We start from the raw sequence: 24,235 nt of genomic DNA, 5'->3' as shown, positions 1-24,235 counted from the left end.
TGAGCCCAAAATGCCTCCAAACCCCTTAAAAGAGGGCATAACTGTAACTCACATCCAAGAGAGGTTAATGAAACATATTTTAATAATAATTTTCATTTATTAGTCCAACGGTTTTCAAAGATTAACCCCCTTTTTCCGAAACTTCACTTTCTTGGGCCTGCCTGCCTTAGCAAAGATTATTATTTTTTAATTATTTGAAAAGGGGACATGACAGAGGTCTATATAAATTTTGTAATAGTCAAAATTTAGCCCTAAGTCATGAAACCTCAATTTCTTCCAAAATTTCTCATAGGAGGCTAGGTCACCTTAACTATCGTGCATTATCATCTATAGGAAAAATTGTAAAAGGATTGCCTAGTCTCAAAACTGATCACTTAAGCATTTGCAAAAGATGTGCCCTAGGAAAAAAAACTAAGCAGTCATTTCCTAAAAGTGTTCACAAATCAAAATCTATTCTTGAACTTATCCACACTAACCTTTGTGGTCCCATGTCTGTACCTTCCTTAAATGGATGTCTCTATTATGTAATTTTTATTGATGACTATTCTAGAAGAACTTGAATCTACTTCTTAAAATAAAAGGAATCAATTGAAGTATTATCAAAATTGAAGGAATTCAAAGCTCTAGTTGAAAATAAGTCAGGATAGAAAAATAAAAATACCCAGGCCAGACAATGGAGGTGAATACATCTCTAAAATTTTCAAAGATTTTTGCATCACTGTTGGGATTAAGAGGGAGTTTTCTGTACCATATAATCCTCAACAGAATGGAGATGTAGAATGCAAAAATAGATCAATTGTTGAATCAGCTAGAGCAATGATGCACAATCAAAACCTTCATACTTCTTTCTAGGCTGAAACATCTAACACTATAGTTTACATTCAAAATAGATGTCTACATTTAGTATTAGAAAATACCACTCCTAAAGAAGTATTTACAGGTATCAAACCAAATCTACATCACCTAAGAATATTTGGGTGTCTTGTTTGTATTCACATTCCTAAAGGGAAAAGAACAAAACTAGAACCATTTGGGAAGAAGGGGATACTCATTGGATAAAGTGAAATGACCAAAAGTACTCATTGGATATAGTGAAATGACCAAAAGCTATATGATTTTTGTCCCGGGTCAAAGAACAATTGAAATTAGTAGAGATGTGAAATTTTAAGAAAATGTTGCCTTCAATCTTTCTGAAAATAATGATGAATCTTACAAAACCTATCACTAAAATAGATGAAAATCGCTTAGCAGAAATTGAGAGGGAGATGATGTTGAACCTTCTTCTACCACTACATCAAATCCAGAGGATATTGAAAATGTTAACAATAAAAAGAGGCCACTTTGGGCTAGGAAAATGATGAAAGAAAATCATGTTGAACCTAATGAATTAATTCGAGAAAGTAAAAGAACCAAAAACCAGTCATGTTATGCAGCATTATTAACTAAACTTATCAAATAAGAACCTTCAAATGTTGAAGAAGCCTTATCAAGCAAACCTTGTAAAGAATAAATGATTGAAGAATACAATTCTATACTAAAAAATGTTGTATGGGATGTTGTACCCAGACCTAAAAAAAAATCATTTGTTTCTTCTAAGTGGTTGTTCAAAATCAAGCATGCACTTGATGATAGCATTGAAAAGTACAAAGCCAACTTTGTAGCACGAGGTTTCTCACAGAAAGAAGGCATCAATTATGAAGAAACATTTGCTCCAATTGCTAGAAATACTTCAGTTAGGACTATCTTGGCTATCGAAGCACTCAAAGGGTGGAAAGTTCATCAAATGGGTGTTAAAACAACATTCCTAAATGGTGAAATTGAAGAAGAGGTTTATATTGAGCAACCATAAGGGTTCTACACTCATGATGGAAAATCTTGCTTGTGTAAGTTAAAGAAAGCAATATATGGTCTTAAACAGGCTATTAGAGCATGGTATGAAAGAATAGACAACTCTCTAACAAAGTTAGAGTATTTTAAAAATGAAGTTGATCCTAAATTATACTTCAAGATAGATGGTGATGACATAATTATTCTTGTATTATATGTTGATGATTTGTTGATAATAGGTGAAGAACATCTTATAAAGAAGTGCAAACAAGAACTAACAACAAAGTTTGATATGAAAGATCTAGGTCTTCTTCACTACTTCCTAGGACTGGAAGTCTAACAAAAGGGTAACTACATTTTTCTAAACCAGGGAAAATATACTATTGATATTTGGACAAAATTTGGAATGATGGAATATAAACTAGCTACTACTCCTATGAAAGTCAACCTACACAAGTTGAAGGATGATATGATCAAATCTGAATTTGTACGGATCCTACTCACTATAGGTACATTATTGGATCCTTAATGTATTTGGTGAATACTCATCTTGATATATGTTATGCTACTAACACTTTAAGCCAGTTTATGTGTGCACCAAAGAAGACACATCTACATGTAGCTAAATAAATCTTGAGATATCTAAATGGAATTATTGGCATGGGAATCAGATATGATCAAGTAGACATCAATCTTCATGGATATTCTGATTCCGATTGGGCAGGTAGCTCTATTGAACGTGAGAGTAATTCTGGATGTTGCTTTAGTCTTGGATTTGGAATGATTTCTTAGTTTAGCAAAAACCAATCCTCAGTTGCATTAAGCTCTACTAAAGCATAATATATTGCCTCTTCTTTGGGAGCCAGAGAAGTTGTATGGTTATGGAAGTTGCTAGTTGATTTGTTTAAAAGGCTTTTGAAGCCCATTGTGATTCATTAAGATAATCGAAGTTGTATCAAGCTTTCAGCTAATCCAGTTTTTCACAATCGTTCTAAGCATATTGAAATTCCTTATCACTACATTAGAGATATGACGGATCAAGGTGTTATCAAACTAAAGTACATCAATATTAATGAGCAAACAACACATATCTTTACCAAGCCTCTTAATAAAGTGAAGTTGGAATACTTAAGAGGCAAACTTGGTATGATTAAATTGTAATATTGGATATTGAATTTAAATTTTCAATTTATGTGTGGTTGTGCTTCTATGGTTGTTTAGTTGCATTAGATATGTAATGAAAGGGGACGATCTCTCATGGACATATATATTCAGAAGGTAATCCTTTGTAAGGTGACAATCTTGCAAATGATAGGCCTATTATCATGACGTTTGTTATGGTTACACTGGAATTCATTGATAATGAATGCATTATGATTACTCTAGATATTGTGTTGGACAATTAGAGATCATAATATATGTTATGATAGTGTTCATAGCATGGTGATTTTAATTATTTGACTAGTCAATATTTCAAAGTGTTAAAAAAGTCAGATAATGTGTTATGTACAAACATTTGGTATTCTTATATCTATTGAGGAATCTATTACTTATGCCTTGCTAAGAGGGAGTGTTGAAATATAACTTTTGTCGAAGTAATATTAAACAGATTAAATCTAATTATGTGATTATATCAAATAGACATATATACCTATATATGTATATACACATATGTGCACATACATACATACATACATACATACATACATATACATACATACATACATATACATACATAAATACATACATACATATATATATATGCATCCAATGTCTTTGACTCATATCAGGCTTCACTTGCTATCATCGATTTATATCGAGATTAATATACTATCACCAATTTAATCAATACATTGGTTGTGATATGTATCAGGTGTGATTACTACTGCCAATCTTAGCATTGTAATTATATTGTGTTAAGCGGTAGTTATGCCCACATAGGGTCATGACCCTACATGGCCCTTAGCTGCGTAGAGTCATGCTCCCATGGGGACATGAGTCCTCATTGTATATAAATATTATCATGCATTGGTGGGAACTAAATATATCAATTACAAGTCATATATGCAGTTCTAGTGATCTGTTCCTCTTGCAGGGTATTGAAGAACAACTATACATTATCATTCAAGTAGAAGATTCTCCAAGTAGCAAAGCACTGTTCTGAATTGAAGATATGCAACATATGAATCTGAGAGCAAGTAAGTTACATATTCTATTATAGTCTAAAATACAATTTATTCTATCAGAGATCCTATTGCATTAATAAACTGTAGTGTTGACATCTTATCTCCAATACCTTGATGAAACATTATTTTCCATCATCAATGTCTTTGCACAATCCATTATGGATCTATTCCTTCTTTGCGCAATACCATTATGTGGTGGAGTCCTAGGTGCATACGTCTACCTTTTATTCCTCTATCATTGCAAAATACATGTTGAAATATTTAGATACAATCTCTTCACCTCTATATGATCTCAAGCACTCCAAACTCTTACCAGTTTCCTTCTCCACTATAGCCAAATACCACTTAAATAATTGAAAAGCATCAAATTTTTCTTTTAAAAACATTACAGTCATCATTCTAGATAAGTCATCGATATATAAGACAAAGTACTTATCTCTAGAGTACACTTTGCACTCCAATAGGACCACATAAATCAGTACGAACTAATTCAAAAATATCATCAAAAGAAATATTTTTGCTCTTGAAACTAGACTTAGTCATTTTTCCCAATTAACACTATTTGCACATCACCTTATTCGGTTTGCTCAATCTTAGAAATCCTCTTTACTCTTCTTTTCTTGTTAATCTCAAACAAATTGTTAAAATTTACATGATGTGATCTCTTATGCCAAAGCCAAACATCTTCATATTGTGCAAATAAGCATGTATATTCGTATAGGTCTAGATAGAGCAAATTACTTCTATCTTTCTCTATACTTCCAATTAGTTCACCAATAGCATCATAGATCTTTACCTTCTTGTTTAAAAATTTAACCCTATAACCAGAATTGATCAATTGTGCCACACTCAACAAGTTATATTTCAGATTATCAACCCAATATGCATTATCACATCTAATCTCATCATTAATAATAATTGATCCTTTACCTTTCGCATAACATGGCGCATCATTTCAAAATTTAACACTATTACCATTGCATTGAATCAATCTTTCAAACTTACTTGTATCACCAGTCATGTGATGTAAACATCCACTATCAATTATCCATCTGTCATTTTTGCTTGTATGTGAAATTAGGGCAGCCTTTTCACATTTCTCATCTTCATCAAAACAATCTTTCCTAGTAATATACACAACTTATTCATCATTTTCATCAATACCACTACCAAAACTTTCTTCAACAATGTAACAAGATTTCTTACCTTTGCCTTTGTAGTCTCTATTACCTCTACCATCTCTGTTATATCTTTTGTCTCAGTACATTTTGTCCTTTCCCTCATCCCTATCTTCTATTTCAGGATACCTTGCAACAATATGACCAACTTTATTTCATGTGAAATAGATAATAGGAAGTTTACCTTTGTATTTACCTTTTCCTCTAGGTAGCCTCTTGGCCTGTAATGCCTTGAGTTCATCAAGTTCTTCATCTAAGCCACTATCAAGATTCACATGTTTATTTTTCTCCTCCTTTCTAAAACCATAAAGAGTTTTATTTCTTTGAAAACACTTTCAACATTAGTAAGGGAATAATTATCAAAATTAGCTAACTCAAAAGTTGTGAGTCTACCAACTAGACTATCCAATTGAGATCGTTACCAGGTGTGCATCTCCACTCTTGTATTACAGATACTCTAATAGCATAAATAGGAAGTGAAGTTCTTAGTAGCTTGCTAATCATTGTCTTCTTAGATATTTCACCTTCTTTTTCCCTGATAGTATTCACAACTTCTTTAATTTGTGCAACATCTTGTGTTATATTATCACCTTCATTCATTCTCATGTCATCAAACTTTCCTCTTAGACTTTTTGCCTTATCTCTCATCACAGTTGTGTCTCTTCCATGAATTAATGCCAAATTGTCCCATAATTGCTTTGCATTCATAGTCTTTTACTTCATCAAATTCAGAATATTTTATAGAGGATGAAAGCTTAATCATCATTTGGTTATGCTTTTGCTTCTCTTTAATTTGCTCAACAATCATAGGTTTGGGAAATTTAATGTAATCATTTTCAATATAGTAAAGTGTAGAATCTCCAATACCTGATAGGTGTAATTTCATTAGCCTTTTCCATGCAGAAAATTTCTTCTTGCTCAGCTTGGTTAAATCTTTCTTATACATCTTGATCTTTAGCTTTAAGTCCTTCAAACTTTCACAGAAGCACCAAGTGCTCTAATACCAATTGTTAAAATGTTTGGAATAACTTTTTTTTTTTTTTTTTTGCGGAGGGTGGGGGAAGTGAATCAATTATCCCCAAGTTCATATCTACAAATCAAACACTTAAAACTTCAAAAAACTAAACCCAATAGATCACTGATTAAAATTGTTCGCAATAATCCAACTTATTCATTCCATTTTAGCTCTCTATTGTATATGTCCCCAATTGCAAAAACTTATCACAATCACTAATAAACTTAAACTTCAAAAAAGTAAATAGCATAAACACACAACAAACATCCACACAATGTTTGACACTAGTATTTAATGTCAAAACCCAATTTGGGAAAAACACTAGTAACATGCTACCACCTTTTTACTCTTTTGAAGTGAGCTCTAGTAAGAGCCAACCCTGTTAAAGGTTACAAAACACACTGTTAAGTTTAACCTTATTAAAGGCTTTAATCACTGTATTAGGAGTGGCCTCGTTAGAGGACTTAAAAACATTCTATTAGAATGTCACCTTGATTAAAGGATTTACAAATGACTGTTAGGTCAACCTTATCAAAATGATTTCACAACTGCCTCAATGGTTAGAAAGTAATAGTTAAACTTTGATATGATAAACTACAACTCACTTTCCAAATTTAGATCTCTTTTCAACTCAACTCTGGTTCATTGTCTTGGTTCCATCATTCTCATCGTCTCAGATTTGCTTGGCAATTCTTCAAGCAATCCTTCACCTCACAAACTTTGCACCACTCTTTGCAAGTATATCTACCACTTGTCTTCACAAGTTTCTATTCCAACAACCAACCAAAAAACATACCAGATACATCATGAAATAGGTATCTTTGATATTTTTTTGCTTAATCACAATCATAGATCTTAAGGTTTACAATCAGATCCAAAGCATTTAATGAATATGTCCCCCTTCTTATTGTTGTTCTTCTCAACACTTCTAGAAACATACACTCAAATATTAGCCTTTGATTGCTCAACTAATCATTTCCTTTCATTAAATAATACAACTCATCAATCCTTATCGTCAACGTGTTTTGCTTATTCCAAGATTTCAACTATGTCGGCTACACATCTTGATTCTTTCACAAACTAATATTTTGTTGTCACTCGATCATCACTATGTTCTTCTAATTGAACTTCATTGGATCAATTGGTCACTACTACAATGTCTCGCCCAATTATCACTATTCAACTTAGTCAATAGTATCACTTGGCAATCTCTGTCACTCAACAATCTCTGATAATCGGCCAACATTGTTTTGCTCATCAATGCTTATGTTCCTTAATATTTTGCTTCAACTCCTTCATTGACTGTGCAACACTGATACTCGATCAGGCTTATCATTATGACTTGTTTCAACTTTGAAATCCATTCAACTCTCCCCTATACTTCATATATTGATTTGAACAACACATTAGCTTGTCAAGTACTAACTTATCAAATTCCCATTGTAATTCCATCTCACTTACACATCTCAGCTCAACCTTTCACTAGGTCATCTCGTGATCTCTTCTTTTCAAATCCTCTTCATTAATCAAATGATATGAGAATCTACACTGTTAGTGAATGTCTCTCCAGTAGGTTTGACACTTGTCTTACCAATAGGTTTGACATCAATTAGACTATAACAACTGTTCCAATCAAGTTCTCAACAATTGTAGCACCGACAATATTCTCTCAATCTTTATATCGAATCACTTTCTCTCTTGCAATGACATTCTAAGAATTATATTAGTCATTAAGACACTCTGATTATTAAAATATCTTCAAGTAGTTAACTTGGAGCTTTTTGTTTTTAGCATTAACACCTTTCATGTTGCTTTCAATTTTTTGTTTTGTTTATCTCTTTTTTCTCCATTTTATGTATCCTTGAATATGGTTGCATGAGTTAAGATCCTTATGTTGGGATATTGTTCCTTTGAACTTACTAATCTCTCTCTCTCTCTCTCTCTCTCTCTCTCTCTCTCTCTCTCTCTCTCTCTCTCTCTCTCTCTCTCTCTCTCTCTCTCTCTCTCTCTCTCTCTCTCTCTCTCTCTCTCTCTCTCTCTCTCTCTCTCACACACACACACACACACACACACACACACAATGTACATGTAGAATTATACTACCATTAGAGCAGGGGTGAAATGTATCATTGTAAATTATAACATGGTATAATTTGCACCACATTTTGTGTCCTTAGCTTAGTCTGTGGTGTTCTATCCCTTACCAAACCTATTTATGGATAAAATTTTGAAAATATAATGTATTATGATTTCATAATGATTCAAATGGCTATTCTAAAATTCAATGCACTTTATTTCCTACTCGTCTTCTCTATTTTGGTGGGTAAATGGCACCTAAAGCACCCTTGACCCACTAATTCCCAACCAATTTTAAATATATTAGTGTCAGGTTTCTATTAGTTGTTCCTTGACCTTAGTATCTGCATATGACCACCGGAGGTCACCTTGATTCATGAAATATATTAAGAACTCTATATAATAACATTCTTTCATTTCACTTTCACATCAATCCATAATCATTTATCACATTAAGCACAAGTATTTAAGGAAATACTTCATCTGACCATATCCTTCTAGTATTCTTATGATGTAAGTACTATGAAAGGTTTAAAAAACCTTAATAACTAATCTTTGCTATGTCATGTCACATTAAATTATATCAACACGTGATCTTATTCAAAGAGCTTCACATCAACAAATCAAAGGTATAAGATTTAGTTTCATACCTTAAAGCTTCCATTTAAATTCAATTTTATTATTGATTCCAAAAGTGGAGTTAGATATAGAAAAACCCCACCATTTTGTCCTCTTTGTTTGTTTAAGAAATAAGATAGGGAGACACGTAATCGGAAACAAACTAAGATAAAGGCCTACAAAATGAGATTTTGCAGATATAGGCGTCTCTCTATAATCTTTGGGGCTTGAATTATTTCATTTAATACCTTGAACCCTATGTAAGAGAATTCTTCATTTATTTAGATGTTGTATCAATCCAATACATTTATCACATCATCCATGAATATTCAAGGCAATATTTCATCCTACAATATCCTTCAGCGCTTCTTCATATCTAAGCATTATGGCAAGTTCAAACAAACTTCATGCATGTATGCCTTTATGAGTTATATCCTTTATTTATTTTCATGATATTATATTAAATTATGTGATTGAATTAAAAGGGTACTGCATCAACAATAATGAGGTATAAGATTTAGTTTCTCACTTCAAAGCTTCCATTTCAAGAACATTCCAAATCTATTGTACGATTACTTACAAAATTAGGATGAAATCAATTTGATTAGGGATCCCAAAATAATTGTTTTTTTAGGGATTCCCAACTATGGTTAAGAGAACGTAACAATATCATGTGTTGATTGTTTACCACTCCTAAAATAATCACTATTTCAAGTTAAAAATAGTATTACGGTGAAATATTTTGAAAGGATTTCCCTGTATGTCAATGTTATTGGAATGGTTTTATTACGAGGGGAAATAAGTATAACCATAGTAGAACTAATGTAGATAAGGTACCAAGTGAAATTATTTATTTCTAGCTCAAGAGGTATAGTCATAAATATTAGCTAGATGTTTGGCGGAGTTGTTTATCGCTTGAGAATGATATGAATATGCCAACACAAAAAGATTGATACATGGAATGCAACAAGAGCACAATATAATATGAGGCATCCCAAAGGTGCATCACAGGGGACATGGCATTTAGGGTTAAAACCAAAGATAGAGGGAAAACAACTTTAAGAATTAAAGGAGAAAATCCCATAACGGTCAAGATAGAAGACCATTGGGTGAAAAACACAAGTTCTTCTAGAGTCAAGATGCTTGATCCAAATAGTGTATGGTATATAGTGGATATGTTCAACATTACACTCCTAAGGTATAATAAAACAATTATAAAATGGTATCTTACTATTAAGAACCAACAACTTGACATGATGATGATGGGAATTGGTCATAGATATGAGTCAAGAGCCATTATGAGCATGGTACCAAATTATAGATCTAATAGTCTCATGGTGGAGTTTAGAAACTATTGTCATTTTTAAGGCATTTTCAACTAGTACAAGGTGGGTTCTAACTGTTCAATTTTTATTTTAAGTGAGAAAATGTAGTATATGGATGTGTATGGGAAGGTCTTTTTGTCATTGTGTGGAAACAGTATCGCCATTTGGAAATATTAAGCATGAATAGTCCAATCGATATATCATTATTTTAAATGGATTTGAAGTTTAATATGAAAACGATGGCCATCCTCCAACCTATGTACAATCTAATCTAAATTATCTTTCAAGTAATAAATCTTGTGGCTTAAGGGTCAAGATCTTTACTTTCTCAGGTAAACCTTATAATACCAATTTGGTATAGGTGAACACCACAATTGACATACACTAGTCAAATTTATTTGAAAGGTATAATGTAGAGGTAAAGTTCAATGCAAAGGAGTCCATACAAGAGTATTCAACCATAGGATTGACTGATCTTTAGTTTGAAGCTATTGTTGGAATATTTTTAGACATTGTATGGTTGTTTTGAACTTCAATGCTATTAATTTTATTAATGAATTTTGAATTTTATAATCATTGTATCTTTTCAATAATGCCAAGTTTAAGAGTTTTTAATTTTGGATTACTATCATCAATTATATTCAACTACCACTCTACAATTTTTTGGAATTTTTTTATGAATCATGCTATTGGTGAAAAACTTTAATGGTTTTATTTGTTGATAAATTTTATTGAAAGAAGTTTTTTTTTTCACATAATCAAAATAGTTGTTTAAGATAACAACTAGTCATGGACACTTACATTTGTGTTAAGAACGCTAGAAAATTTTAAAAATTCATTCACTGAAACAAGATCTTTACATTATGAACACATGCATCCACACCATTAACCATTTTTTTTGTTATAGTAACAAAACAAAATAGTTAAATAAGTTACAATAGAGAGAAAAGACAAGTTGCATTGCATAAACGAATTGGAACAAATGAAGTAAAATATAATTGGAGTAATGAGACATTGAAATTGTGTCAACCAATTGTACCATCTTAAATTGGACAAACTCACTATTTAAGAACTTTTAGCTCCCATACTTTAGTAACCTTATGAACCATGGATGGACTTGTGCTCAATCATATATTCCTCCTTTTTTGCCTCATATCTCTCACTTTCACTGTGCAATTTTTGAGTGGGCCAATCCTAGAATAGGTCAACCTAGTTCAACTTGTTCCCCGGGCATTTTGAACCCTATGGCCAATTTTGTCTCAAGGTTAAAAAATTAATAATTAGGTAGTCTTGTTAGCTTTCCTTGTTTTTACACCTGAAAACTAGTATAAAAGGAAGCCTAAGCATCTCATTTTGACATCCATAATCATACATAAGCTATCCATAATGATTATAGAAATATTATATTTAAGCATTCAAGCATCCAAGAAAGAAAATTTCCATCAAGAATTCGACGCATCGAAGATTCTAGGATCCTTTGTGAGCATTTCCTCTTCAAGATCTAACATTTTGCTAGCCATGAAGGGAGGAAATCTACATAGAGGCATTCATCATCATCTTCATTGATGCACATTTAAATCCATGGCTCCATGATGTGGTTTTAGAATATCCATTGCATTTGTGGAGATTTCCTATATCCTTCGTTGTGAATTCAACATCTACAACATACGAGCATTACAAATCCTTATTGATAAGGGTTTTCCATGAGTAAGGTGAATACTTAAACTTGTCTTCTTTTCTTTACACATTTACATTTCAATTTCAAGGCTAATATAGGGCTTGACCAAGCAAGCCTTCATCCACCTATAACAAAAAAAAAAGTTCTTTTGTGTGCACAAGCAGGATAACAGAATTGCTACCACAGATATGAAAAAATTCTTCGCTAAACCATTTTCAAAGAAGTTGGCTAGACTTTGCTATTGTGTGCTGAGAACATGATAAATTCATCATAAAGCATCCTATACATGTTGTACCATGTCAACATCTTCCTCAGGTCCTAAGAATTTAAATAACATTTTGTGTGTTTTATATTGTGATCATGAATCTGTAGTCTGAAGTTTTATCACAAGTTCAAATCCACAATTTATAGAGATAAAAGAAATATTCCTCTACACATTTCAAGGTGAGTACTTTATCATTCATTTTAGTTTTTATTCTATAACTATTCTCATATCTTAATTAGGCTGATTACTTACATTTAGCACTTAGATCTATCTTACACTTCTTATTAAATCAATTAGTTCAACAACGCATTTACATTTTTACATATTTAATCAAATCTGACATTCCATGAAAGAGAACTTGCTTGTGCCTTTCCTCAAGATAATTAAAGTTTAGCATTGGCATCCCTTTATCCCTTTGGGATTTTATAATATAACTTGAGTTATTTTTGTAAAGCCCTCTTCTCTTGTATTGAATGTTCACATGCAAATGGTTAGTGAATGAATTCACCTAAACATAGTTTATATTACAAACTCATTAACATCATCCATTTTCACCACTAAACACCAATTACTGGTATAAATCCAATGTTTGTCTTGCATGCTTGAAATAGACCAACAATAATTAGTGTAAGAGAAAATAAATATTTGATTAACATAACAAAAAAAATTTTGAAAGAGATTTATGGAGGAAACATTGGCAACATATCCTTTTAAGGGTGCTTGGAAATCAAAGCAGTGTCTTCAAACTTTGGAGTTGGACACAAAGATTATGGAAAGTGGTGACAATAAAAAAATTAGTGTGTATAAAGGAATTGATAGTGAGCCACATGGAGACTCAAATTAGAGCAGATTAGATGAAGCTTAATGGAGCTAGGCTACTGAGTGTTGGAGAATAGGATCAGGCATTTTTAAATTCAAAATATGCTTAATCATTAATTGCCTACAAGTATGAGTGATCATATTTTTGGCTTTAGAGGACCTTGAGAGATCACTTTTCTAAGATAATCTAAATGAAAAAAGAGTGGAGATGCCCAATAAAAGTGAATGTCACAATTTCTTAGAATGACTGCAATACCAAAAGGCATGTTCAATGGATTAAGGGTGACTACAAAATAAACAATATGATGAAGGATAGATAAAGGTGATATATTTGCAAATGGGAAGCTTTTCTGAAGGGTCCTCCAAGCTAATAATTGGGCTTGAGAATTGACCTTAATTTCCAAATGCGTTGACTGAGTTTATTCCATTTACCCTGACGAAGCCTATATTTCCAACATGAGTTTAATAAGGTAGAGGTTGCAAGAGGGGGTAGAAGTTGTCTATAAATGGTCTTTAATGGGAAGGAATGAAGGCTACATGTAGTAACCCATCTCCAATCACAAACAAACATTTTTGTAATGAAGGATGGATACAAGACTAAACAAATGAGGGAAAATAAGTTGTGGAATACACTCAATTATATGTTCATTAAAAGGATCCAAGTTTTAATGGAGTTTAAGAAGTTTCCAAAGCTTCCAATTAAAGCTCATGGGATGCCAAAGGTCTTAAAAAGTTTGAAATTCCTTTTTTGAAAATTCTTTTGTCCTTGAGATCCAATGATTTACTTCCAAGCTAAATCAATATATTCCACCAAATTGAAGACCCTACAGAACTCAAGCCACATCTAGGAGATTTGTCAAATTGAATAAGTTTTTTGAAGTAAATTCCCAAGACCTCCAAATAGTGTTAAATGGTGACAATCCATGTATTTTAAAATAAGGGGCCTTAAAAAATTATTCCTCGAACCAACTGATTTCCAAGGGCCTCCTTTTGTATCAGTATAGATAAAGTGCCTAAGTAATTGCTTCCAAGGATAATTTCTTCCATAGCTCTAACCAACCAATTCGTAGTAAGACAAATCCCTTGTATAAAAGGGTATATAGCAACCAACCCTCCTTTATCTTTTGGTTGAATACAATAACCAAGATATAGTAGGGGAGCCCTTTTTGTTGTCTCATTTTTCCCAAACGAAGTTCCTAATTAGCTTGGTAAACTTTATAGCAAGTCTTGGAAGGAAGCTAACAAGACAAAATACATACATGACTAGCAAGAAGAATCTTGTTGGCAAATTGAATACATCTTGTCATTGAATGAAATTAGTTGGACTAGGGAAAAAAACTTATTTATTATTTTGGTCATAACCAACTCCATACATCCTTAAGAGATACTCCAATGAAAAAGGGAACTCTGAATGATCTAGTGATAGAACCATGTTTAACTTCTCTTTGATCCTTAGGAATCCAAGGAGGGGAAGCAATAGGTTGAGTCATGAGGAATTTCATCTTATTCTTAACCAATTTTGAGCCTTGTATTATGAAAAACATATCTACTACATCTAATTTGTTTGAAATTGTTGAAGTTGAGATTTATATGAATGATATAATATCATCGATAAAGATTGAGTTAAGACAAATGAGCCTCTTGGAAAAGGGACACCTTTGATGAGATTGGTGGAAATGGCATGCTAAAAAGGTATCCTAAAGCATCTACAACTAGAACATAAAGAAGAGGAGCCATCAAACAACCTTGACATGTGAGCCTTTATAGAGGAGATTTAGGGGATGAAGAACCATTGACTAAAAAATTAACATTAGCATTTGTGAAGAACATTTAAAAAAAAAAAACATAAGGCCAAAAATCAACTACTTAAGAGTATTAAAAATTAAGGAAAATAGCTATGATAATAAGCCTTGTCAAAATATAAGTTTATGATTAGGGCATCTTGAGTTGTTTGCTATGTGGACTCATTAATATCTCAAGGTAGCAGAATATTGTCCAAAATGAATCTACCTCTAGGGAATGTAGTCTATTAAGGTATAATAATATATTGAGCGATTATTTTTGAGTCTGCATGGAGGCTTTGACTCTTATATTGTAAGAAGTGTTAAGAAGGGTGGTAGGCCTCCAACCATTAACTGAGTCTTGTTCATTTCCTTTTGTTATGAGCTTAATTATTCCTTGATTTACAAAGGCACCTACAAGGAACTATTTCGATGTATACATAATAGAAGTGCTTTCAAATTTATAACCACATATCTTTGTAAATTTAAATTGGAAGACCATCAACCCTAGGTATTTATCTCTAAAGGCATACTAGAAAGGGCCTTGTCTAAATTTTCCATAGTAAGGAGGCAATCAAGGTAGGGACTATATTATGGACCTATATTTATGAGCAATGCAATACGAAAAGTTCTCTTCCAAAATATTTAGAAGGGAAAATCTAATAAAATCATCGATGAAAAGGACTTTACAATACTCATATAAGACTTAAATGATTATGGAGTGTTGAGTTTTTATTGATCCTTTAGAGCTCTCGATGGCATAACTATGTTCTTTTTTGGGAGGTTTATATGAAAAGAAGTGGAAGAATAATTTTGAACCTCTATGATCCTCTTTAAGTCATTGAAGACAAACAAAAAATTGGTCACTTTTGTTCTTGCAAGCTTCAAATTTACATGGGAAAATTTTCAGCTGAACCACTTGTTATTGACTTGTTATATTGGAAGAATTGATAGTAAGGAGGGTTTACTTTGAGCACAACTGACTTCCAAGTGACTTTACAAGTCTTCTAAATTTGACAATAACTCTTTGACCAGTGTAGAAGTGATGGTTGTTTCCCACAAAGCAATCTAATGGCCTTGTTGGAGTTTAGGTTTAGATTTCCAAATAATAAGGAGATTGTCAATACAATCATATTGCTTTAGGTAGGAGATCTTAAGATTAAAAGGAAGGTTTGAAATAAGTGAGCTTGAGTTGGAAAAGGAAATGGTAGTAATAATATGAAGATGGTCTGAAAGTGTAGCAACAAGGTCCAACTAAGCATGCAAAGTAATAGAGAAGGGGAGAATTTGACAATTATAAGAAATGTAAAATTGATCAAGGCATCTCATTTTCCTTAAATACTCATTCCTACATTTATGCCAAGTAAGCCAATTTTCTTTTTGAAGCCTAAATTTGGCAATGATGGGATAAATAAACACCAAGGACATTTCTAGCTAAAGTCCATGATTCAAATTCTTTATGAGAAAGGTTGACATTGTTATTCCTACTATGGTTTGCAAAATGTTCCACCATATTAAAGTCACCACCTATAGACCATTTAGTTGGGGATTAGTTGAGGCATAACTAATCCCATCAGAGAATTCCATTAGTAGGGTAGTTGGGAGCATAAATATAACAGCTAGGAATTGGTTGAGGCATAACTAATCCCATAGGAGAATTCCATTAGTAGGGCAGTTGGGAGCATCAATATAACAAAAGCCATAGATGATATCTTGAATCATAATGGAGACCCAGACTCAACAATTATAAGTATTTATGTCAAAGCAAATAATATGTTTAAAAATCTTATGGGAAAGGCTCAAAATAACACCTCCACTCCTTTAGAGTGTTTAGTATGCTGGAACCAAGCCTTCTTCCAAATGGAAGTTAGGGTTGCTTACAAGTGAATATTGCCACTTTTGAATTATTGAAGCATAATGCCATTGTGTTAGTTAGATTTCTAAATGGGGAGAGTCAACCCCCTAACATTTCAAGATTGAAACATTTTAGGGTTGGGAAACAATGGGAGGATCTTCCTCCATAAGAAACAAGGTTCCAATTTTTTCATCAGAACTAAGAAAAAAATTAAGACTAATATAATAGTTAGAATGTATAGGTGAAGTAGAGCATAATTAGGCCATGACAACAACTTAGGAAGAAGGAGTTGAAATAATGTGATATTTGTAGGAGATAGGGTATCCTTTCATCTTGTAGGAACTCTAGAGTTGGGGATGGGAGTGCTTCTTTAAATGACTTTGATTCTTGGGATTTAGAAGAAGGGGTTGGAGAAGACGAGGGAGTGGAACAAAAACTATCAAAAGAGGGATCAATATCTATGGGAGAAAGAGGGTTGGAATGATTCTTAGAAGGCTACAAGGGAGCATCATTGGATGAGTTATTGGTGGGGGAAATTAGAGTGTTAATAAGAGTGGTTGGGAACAAGAGTGTTAGTGGGAATTGCATTGTGAGGTTCACGAGTAAAATAATATTGATTTAGATGGCCCTCTTGATGACAATAAAAATAAACATTGGTCTTGTTGGGGTAGTGCAAATTTTGCTCGAATTCAAAGCCTTACCCAACAAGTTTGATATAATTAGGAAGATCATGAGTATGGTCCATTTCAACAATAAACTTTAGGTTTGATTTTGAGGCTAGACCATTTATCTGAGTTTTTCTTAGACCATAATACTCTTCCAAGTTGGGAGGCTATGTAATGTAGAAATAATTTGAAAGCTAGGTGAAGAAAAGGAAGTTTGACCCACATTGGGTACTTGGACTTAGTAGTTCCTTCTAGATGAAGTCAATATCTCATGCTTGAACATAGCAAATTTGACCACAATCTATCCACGAATCAAATTGCAAGATTGTTTTAGCATGGTTTGGATCAACAAAGATATATGAAATATAACTCATATTAGCCCCCCAAATGATTCTGGAACCGGCTATCCTTCCTAGAATTTGCACCATTGACTAAATTTAAAAAAAACAAAAACGCAATGACTTTTTTTGAAAATTTCAACTTCATGATCTTCATGATCTATATATTTTATGATCGAAAACAACAATTTTTTTGAGAAAATTTTGCTTTATTTTTGTGAATCTGAAAAAGAATCATGTTTGATTTTATTTTTTTGGTCTTTGGTGCATTTTGTTTGGAGATTAGCCAATGCCAATGATTTAATGAGCCAACCCTTAGACTCCCAACTATCTCTGCCACCTTTATAATTTATTGTTTTGAGAGAATCCCTTTAATAAAAAATAAAATTATTTTGGAGTTAGAAATAACATCTAGGATATTGTTAGGAAGGTGAAGGAATGGATTTGCCTTTCTTGTTATCTTTAGATTTGTCCAAATTCGTCGAATCCTATTGTGTTTTGGTAGATTTGGCATGAGGAGAGGATATCATGAATGGTGTTCTTGAGACATTTAGATTGACTTGAAAATCTTGGGCTTGGTCAACAATAACTCAATCAATTGCCTTTGCATATGTGTTGGCTTATTCTCGTGCTTTTTTGTTCATAGTAGTTGTTCTAAGCCTCAATTTGGAGTTATTTTTTGGTGCAATGTCCGCCTATGCAACATGCTAGGGGGCCGCAAGGTTTGTGGCAATCTTCAACACTAAGGTTAGTTGTAGACAAACCATCTACTTCTGTCATCAAAAATAATTTTTCAACTATGCTTGTTGTAAATTTTGTCGATAGCTCATTTTTAACATGTATTCTAGTTGATTGATTAAAACTTGTAGGTTCAGATCCACCAACACAACTGAAAGGGCCCCTAGAACTTAATGGAGTTATCATTATCATCACGAGATCATAATAATACAACATAAATACAGATACAAATTAATAGACCATCTGACAATCTTATATAGATTTATAGATAATTCCATTTCTTATCATATGGAAGAAGAGTGTATAAGGAATTTGATGTCTTCATTTTTAAATATAGGTGAAAGATGGAAAGCTAGAAGATCTATATTATACGAATATTATGCATAAACCACATAAAAAACTATGTACAACATATATTACCACTAAGCATCATCAAATACTCTCAACGATATTTTAAGTCGGATATATAGTTTTAGTTCTTGCCTTCGGCAGGTAACTATTGTTTTCATTTAATGCACTTATATTTCTTTTTGTCCAATCAAATTTCAAGATTTTTAAACTTGTTTACATATAATATAGTTTGAGAATTTCCATATATTTATCAGAATTTAATAATACAAATTATCTATAGTTCTATTGGTTATTATAGAAAATTGCAATGAAAAAATCAAATTCTACAACTTTAATTCAAAAAATATATCACATCACTTTAAACAATACTAAATATCATTTATGTTCGCCAATCTTAATAAATGAAATCGTTGTTCTGTATTAATTACGATTTGTCTAAGTCAGTGAGGTTGAAAAGGACAAGCATACATTTTAAAACTCAGCGCACTTTTAATTTATGAATAGAATGCTAATCGCGAATAATCCAGCTGCCATTATGGCTCAATCCCGTATTCATATGCATAAATACATCTCCAGAGCCACATCAAATAATCTTTTTAACTATCATTTTTTTAATTCTGTCTAGAGGGTAATTTAAAGAATGTTAAATAAAATAACTTTATAATTGATAAAGTAAAAATTATTAACATTTTAGAAATGTATTAAAATCTATTTATTTGTGTGATATAGTTTATTTATTTATTGAAAGAAGCATTTTATTAATAAAAATAAACATTTACAAATAAATAACAGCAATACAATGCTGACTGCTATAACATAAGTTATAACATAAAATCTGACTGCTATAACATAAAATCTAATTATTTGTGTGATATAGTTATAAAATAAGTTTTGATAATTTGATTGTTAAATTAAATAATTATAGTAAATAAGTAATATTAATTTAATTTATAATAGTACTATTTTTTTGATCATCTAATGTAGGAAAAACTATCTATATAATAGTCACCCATATTCCAAAATCATATGAATTAGAATTGGTCACAAAGGAGAGTCATTAAAGAATGTTTTTGTCAAATGAAGTTCCATGGATGGCCTTTTTCATCAAAATAGGTTAGCTATTTCCAAACCTAAAATCAAATTCTTACTATGTAAATAAATATCTTCTTAGAAGCATTTCTAACATTTTTTAAAGTATCTTGCATGAAAAATCTAATGTGCTCGTAATTTCTTGAAAAAAAATTCATTTATCAAAATTCACCTATTGAATGTATTTAAGATTACATTTAATTCAATAGTAATAATCAATCCATATAAATAAATATATAATTTTTATTATTAATTATTTATTTTTATACTTCCAAATATTTTTTCATTTGAATCTAAAAGCATTATACAGGAACTTTGACGCTTGCGTTGCTTGTTTTAATATAAAAAAAAAAATTCACCACGAGTCCCTTCCAACTCCAGAAGAAATGAAATATTTCTAAATGTGCAATCAAAACAGTCTTTCTGTAATATTTATAAACTCGGGCATTCGTATTGATCGAACGGAAGATTCGATAGCCGAATGGAGGTTGCAAACACTGATGTTCTTTGTTTTTCTCACCTGGAAGAGCTTACCGACGTTTTACTTCAGGCGAGGATTTTGCCCCTTCTAAATGCTACGGATCTTGGACGCTTGGCCTGCTGCAACAGAAGGCTTCACACAGCATCACTTGCGGACCATTTATGGTACCCTCTTTTCATTTTACACAATTCATCTCTCAAATATAGACATTACGGCGACAGTAAGAGATTAAGCCATCCTCCAGCATACCCCTGGCAATCTTGGCACCAGGCATTCTGCTCCAAGCAGGTAAGCTTTACATTCTTTAATTCTTTTTTTTGATAACAAAAGTTAATTAAGTCTGGGACAAGGTTTATAATAAGTGGATTTTTTAAATTTTCCCAAGCATAGGGTGCGAGCCGATTTTTGTGAACCAAAAACAAAAGCAGGCGAATGCTGTAGAAAACATTTCTTTTACCTCTACATTTTGATAAGGCTAATAATTTTATGGGAAAGGTTTGGGTGATTTTCTGAAAACATGTTAATTGGCAAATGCGTTTTTGGCCGGAAGCAAATCACAGCGTCCTTATGATTTACCAGCTAGCCCAAAGCAAAAGTTAGGGTATTCCCTTCTAAAGACTAGCCCATCTAGTGGTCAAGCGTTCACCGTAGCGATCTCAATGGACCTGGACCTGCTTAATTTCCGGATTTCAGAACTGAACAAAATGGAGCTTCCAATCTGTCTGTTCAGCATCCAGATGCTAGCTGCATGACCTACAACTGCTGATTTCTTCACAGGCTGGCAAGACTTTTCATTCACATGTCAAAATAAGTAACAAATTCTGAAAGTTATGCTTTCATTTGGGGCTTTCAACGTGATTTCTTTATCATCTAATTAGCAGGATCTTTGCTTGACCCTACTACCTTAATTTGCACAACATCTACTGCTCCCACAGGACTCTCTTTTTGAGTAGACACAACAGTTTTGCTAGTAGTATCTCACCTCCACACTTTCTTATTCAATTTCTGAGTTTCTACTCTTAGGTTGGTAAATAGGGCATCTGACTGATAATTTTTCTAGTTTAATTTTGGTATAACTGGAAAACATAAACATAATAACTTGGAATGCCACCCAAGATCTCCCCATGAATCCCTAATTTTATCAGTAAATTAGTATGGAAATTTACTGATTTTTCAACATTCCCGCACTTTTCTTAATGTTGTGCATTAGTTTCTCATAAATGTCCTCAAATTATAGTATCATTTATATTGGTATAATTGTTGAAGAAGTTTGGTTTGGAGAATCCTAAACCAGTTTGCACTCCTCTGTTTACAAGATGTAAGTTGACTATGGAAGATGATTAACCGAAAACTGATGCAAGTACAGATCACTGATTTGAGGACTATTGTATTTGACTGCTACTGGACCAGATATCATGCATGTTGTATGCTTAGCAGCCAGATTTTCACAAGAACTGAAAGCGTCACTTGTTATGGAAGTGAAAAAGGATTTTTAAATATTTAAATGGTACAAAAGAGTTTGGATTAATGTATCCAAAATATTCAGATGTCACTCTGACAACTTATGTAGATTGGGCTGGATGTTTGGATAACCGGTGGAGTGCTAGTGGTGAAGCTTAATTCCTTGGCTTCTGGTTGGTTGCTTGGTCAAGCAAGAAGTAGGATTTTGAAACATTATCAACTATTGAATTAGAATATATTGCAACATCAATTATGATTGTAGTATCAATTATATTAAGCATAACAACTTGGAACGCCATGTAATGTCCCCTGGTAAGGTTGGACCAGACTATTACTTAATCCGAACTTAACATTATGAGCCCTAAGAATATATTCTTAACAATAGTTCCAAATGTCCAATCATATTACTATTTGGCTTAAGGATGGAAGGTGTAGGTGCTATCCGAGTTGCCTAGAAATCAACAACGGATTCCCTCAAAGTTGATAGGTCCAAGTCTGTATCACGAAGGTTTACAGAATGCTGACCCCTACCCTCCCTCGGGATAAGATCCATTTGCTTGGATTTGTACAAAACCCCTCTTTGGTAACATACAACAAATTCCTTTCTATAAATCAAATAGTAATAGGATTAGAAATACAGTATACAATTATATATATATATATATATATATATATATATATATATATATATATATATATATATATATATATATATATATATATATATATATATATATATATATATATATCGTGGATAGGACTTTCAGGTCTCATTACATATATATTAATAATTATATTGGATTATTCTTTCATATTCTTTTTCTTCTTAATTTCTTCGTCTGTGATGATATGGTTGAACAATATTCTGCTGTTCTTACTTTTCAATATTTCCTTCATTGCCTTCTGCCCCCACTGTGTTTGGCATTTAATATCTTTTGTGTGTATTGTGGTGGTGCTTCAGTTGTGACCTTCCTTTGATCCATCAGCACTACCGGCTGTGTTTGTTCAAATTGGCACGAAGCCTATGCCAATTGCAGTAATCTATCTCCAACGTGGTAGGACATGTCTGTATTTTATGTCAACAAAAATCATACTAAATAAATGAATAATGATTGTTAGTTAGTATACGTTTACTGAATAATACTTATGTTTAAGCTTATAGGTCTCCGACTCATATTGATTATCGGGTTATGATATTATTATATTACTTTATTCATGAGTATTTAAAATATTTAATATATTATATAATTGCTCATTTATGAATATTGTTTGTCAATTATTAATTATTCATTTAACCAATTATATATTTATAATTGATATATTAATTTATTTAATTATTTATTAAACAATAACATTGATTTAATTAATATACTTTTATTTCTTTATATCAATTAATAATAAGAATCTTATTACAGATAGGGGATACCGCTCCTAAATTTGCTTGTTGTCAAGCAACTTAAGGTCTATGTTACCTGGGGACATGTTTCCGGCAAAAATTGACCTCGTCCCCATGTCCCCCCGTCCCGGAAACTCGGAAACTTCCGGAAACCTTTCCCTTGGCTGTCCCATAAAATTAATGTTTCAGTTTTGATAATTTGTTTGATTTCCACTCTCATGTGAACTGTAAAGTTAAATTATTTTACATAAACATCATATGTTAAGGTTCTATAATTTATATAAGCATGCGTTATCCATGTTTTTATAGGAATATTTAAAATTTCTCTGTATATTTTAAATTTTCCCTACTTTTTATATAGTTGTTCCCACTGCCGTCCCCTGGCGTCCCTGACTCTGAGAAAAAAAATCCGTCTCGAAAACTCGTTCCCCCGTCCCCATGTCCCCCCGTCTCTGAAACCTGGGGTAACATAGCTTAAGGTTTGGGTGCTCAAAATCTCTGCTCCTCAAGTTGCATCTTCCTCCTATAGGCCTTTCCATTTAACCAGGTATTTGAGAATGGTTTTATTTCTCAACTTCTTTTCTCTCATGTTAAAGACTCTTTCTGGTTCTAGGATGAGTTTGCCTTCATCATCCATCAGAGGTAATTCTTCACATGGAGTAATTTGTTGTTGAAGGACCTTATTTAATCGTGATACATACAAGATTCTGTTGTTCTCAGGCAACTCTAGTTCATAGGCTACCTCACTAATTTTCCTTAAAACTTTGTAGGGCCCATAGAATTATTGAGCTTTTAATAAATAATAAAACATTATTTTAATAACTTCCCTTAATGTTCAATCAATCAACAACACCAATAGAGCCCTTGAATTTCACAATCTTATTTGGATTGAGGGGCTTGGTGAGGATATCTGTTGTTTGATCCATTGTGGGAACATACAATAACTGAATAGATCTGTCCTCAACAAGCTGTCGAATGAAGTGACAATGAGTTTCCACATGCTTGGTTCTTTCATGGAAAATTGGATTCTTGGCAGGTTTGAGAACACCTTGATTATCACAAAAACAAAGAAGTGAGACTTGCTTGAGATATC

The 24,235-nt window shown here is 32.5% G+C and overlaps 1 protein-coding gene across 1 annotated transcript in view; it reads left to right on the top strand.

Moving 5' to 3' along the window:
• Positions 1-20,094: 20,094 nt before the first annotated feature.
• The window catches only part of LOC149542170 (uncharacterized), a 90,803-nt gene continuing 86,662 nt past the window's right edge, over positions 20,095-24,235 (top strand). Inside the window, exon 1 of the mRNA XM_089797194.1 lies at positions 20,095-20,573. Coding sequence (XP_089653320.1) covers positions 20,286-20,573 — 288 coding nt within the window. The 5' untranslated portion in view covers positions 20,095-20,285. The remainder of the gene's footprint in view (positions 20,574-24,235) is intronic.

Source organism: Cupressus sempervirens, chromosome 8 (assembly GCF_028749045.1).
Source record: "Cupressus sempervirens isolate cs-2001-9-10 chromosome 8, ASM2874904v1, whole genome shotgun sequence".
In the NCBI taxonomy this organism is placed as follows: Eukaryota; Viridiplantae; Streptophyta; class Pinopsida; order Cupressales; family Cupressaceae; genus Cupressus; species Cupressus sempervirens.
The sequence above is the reverse complement of the archived record's forward strand: the minus strand, read 5'-3'. Positions and strand labels throughout refer to the sequence as shown.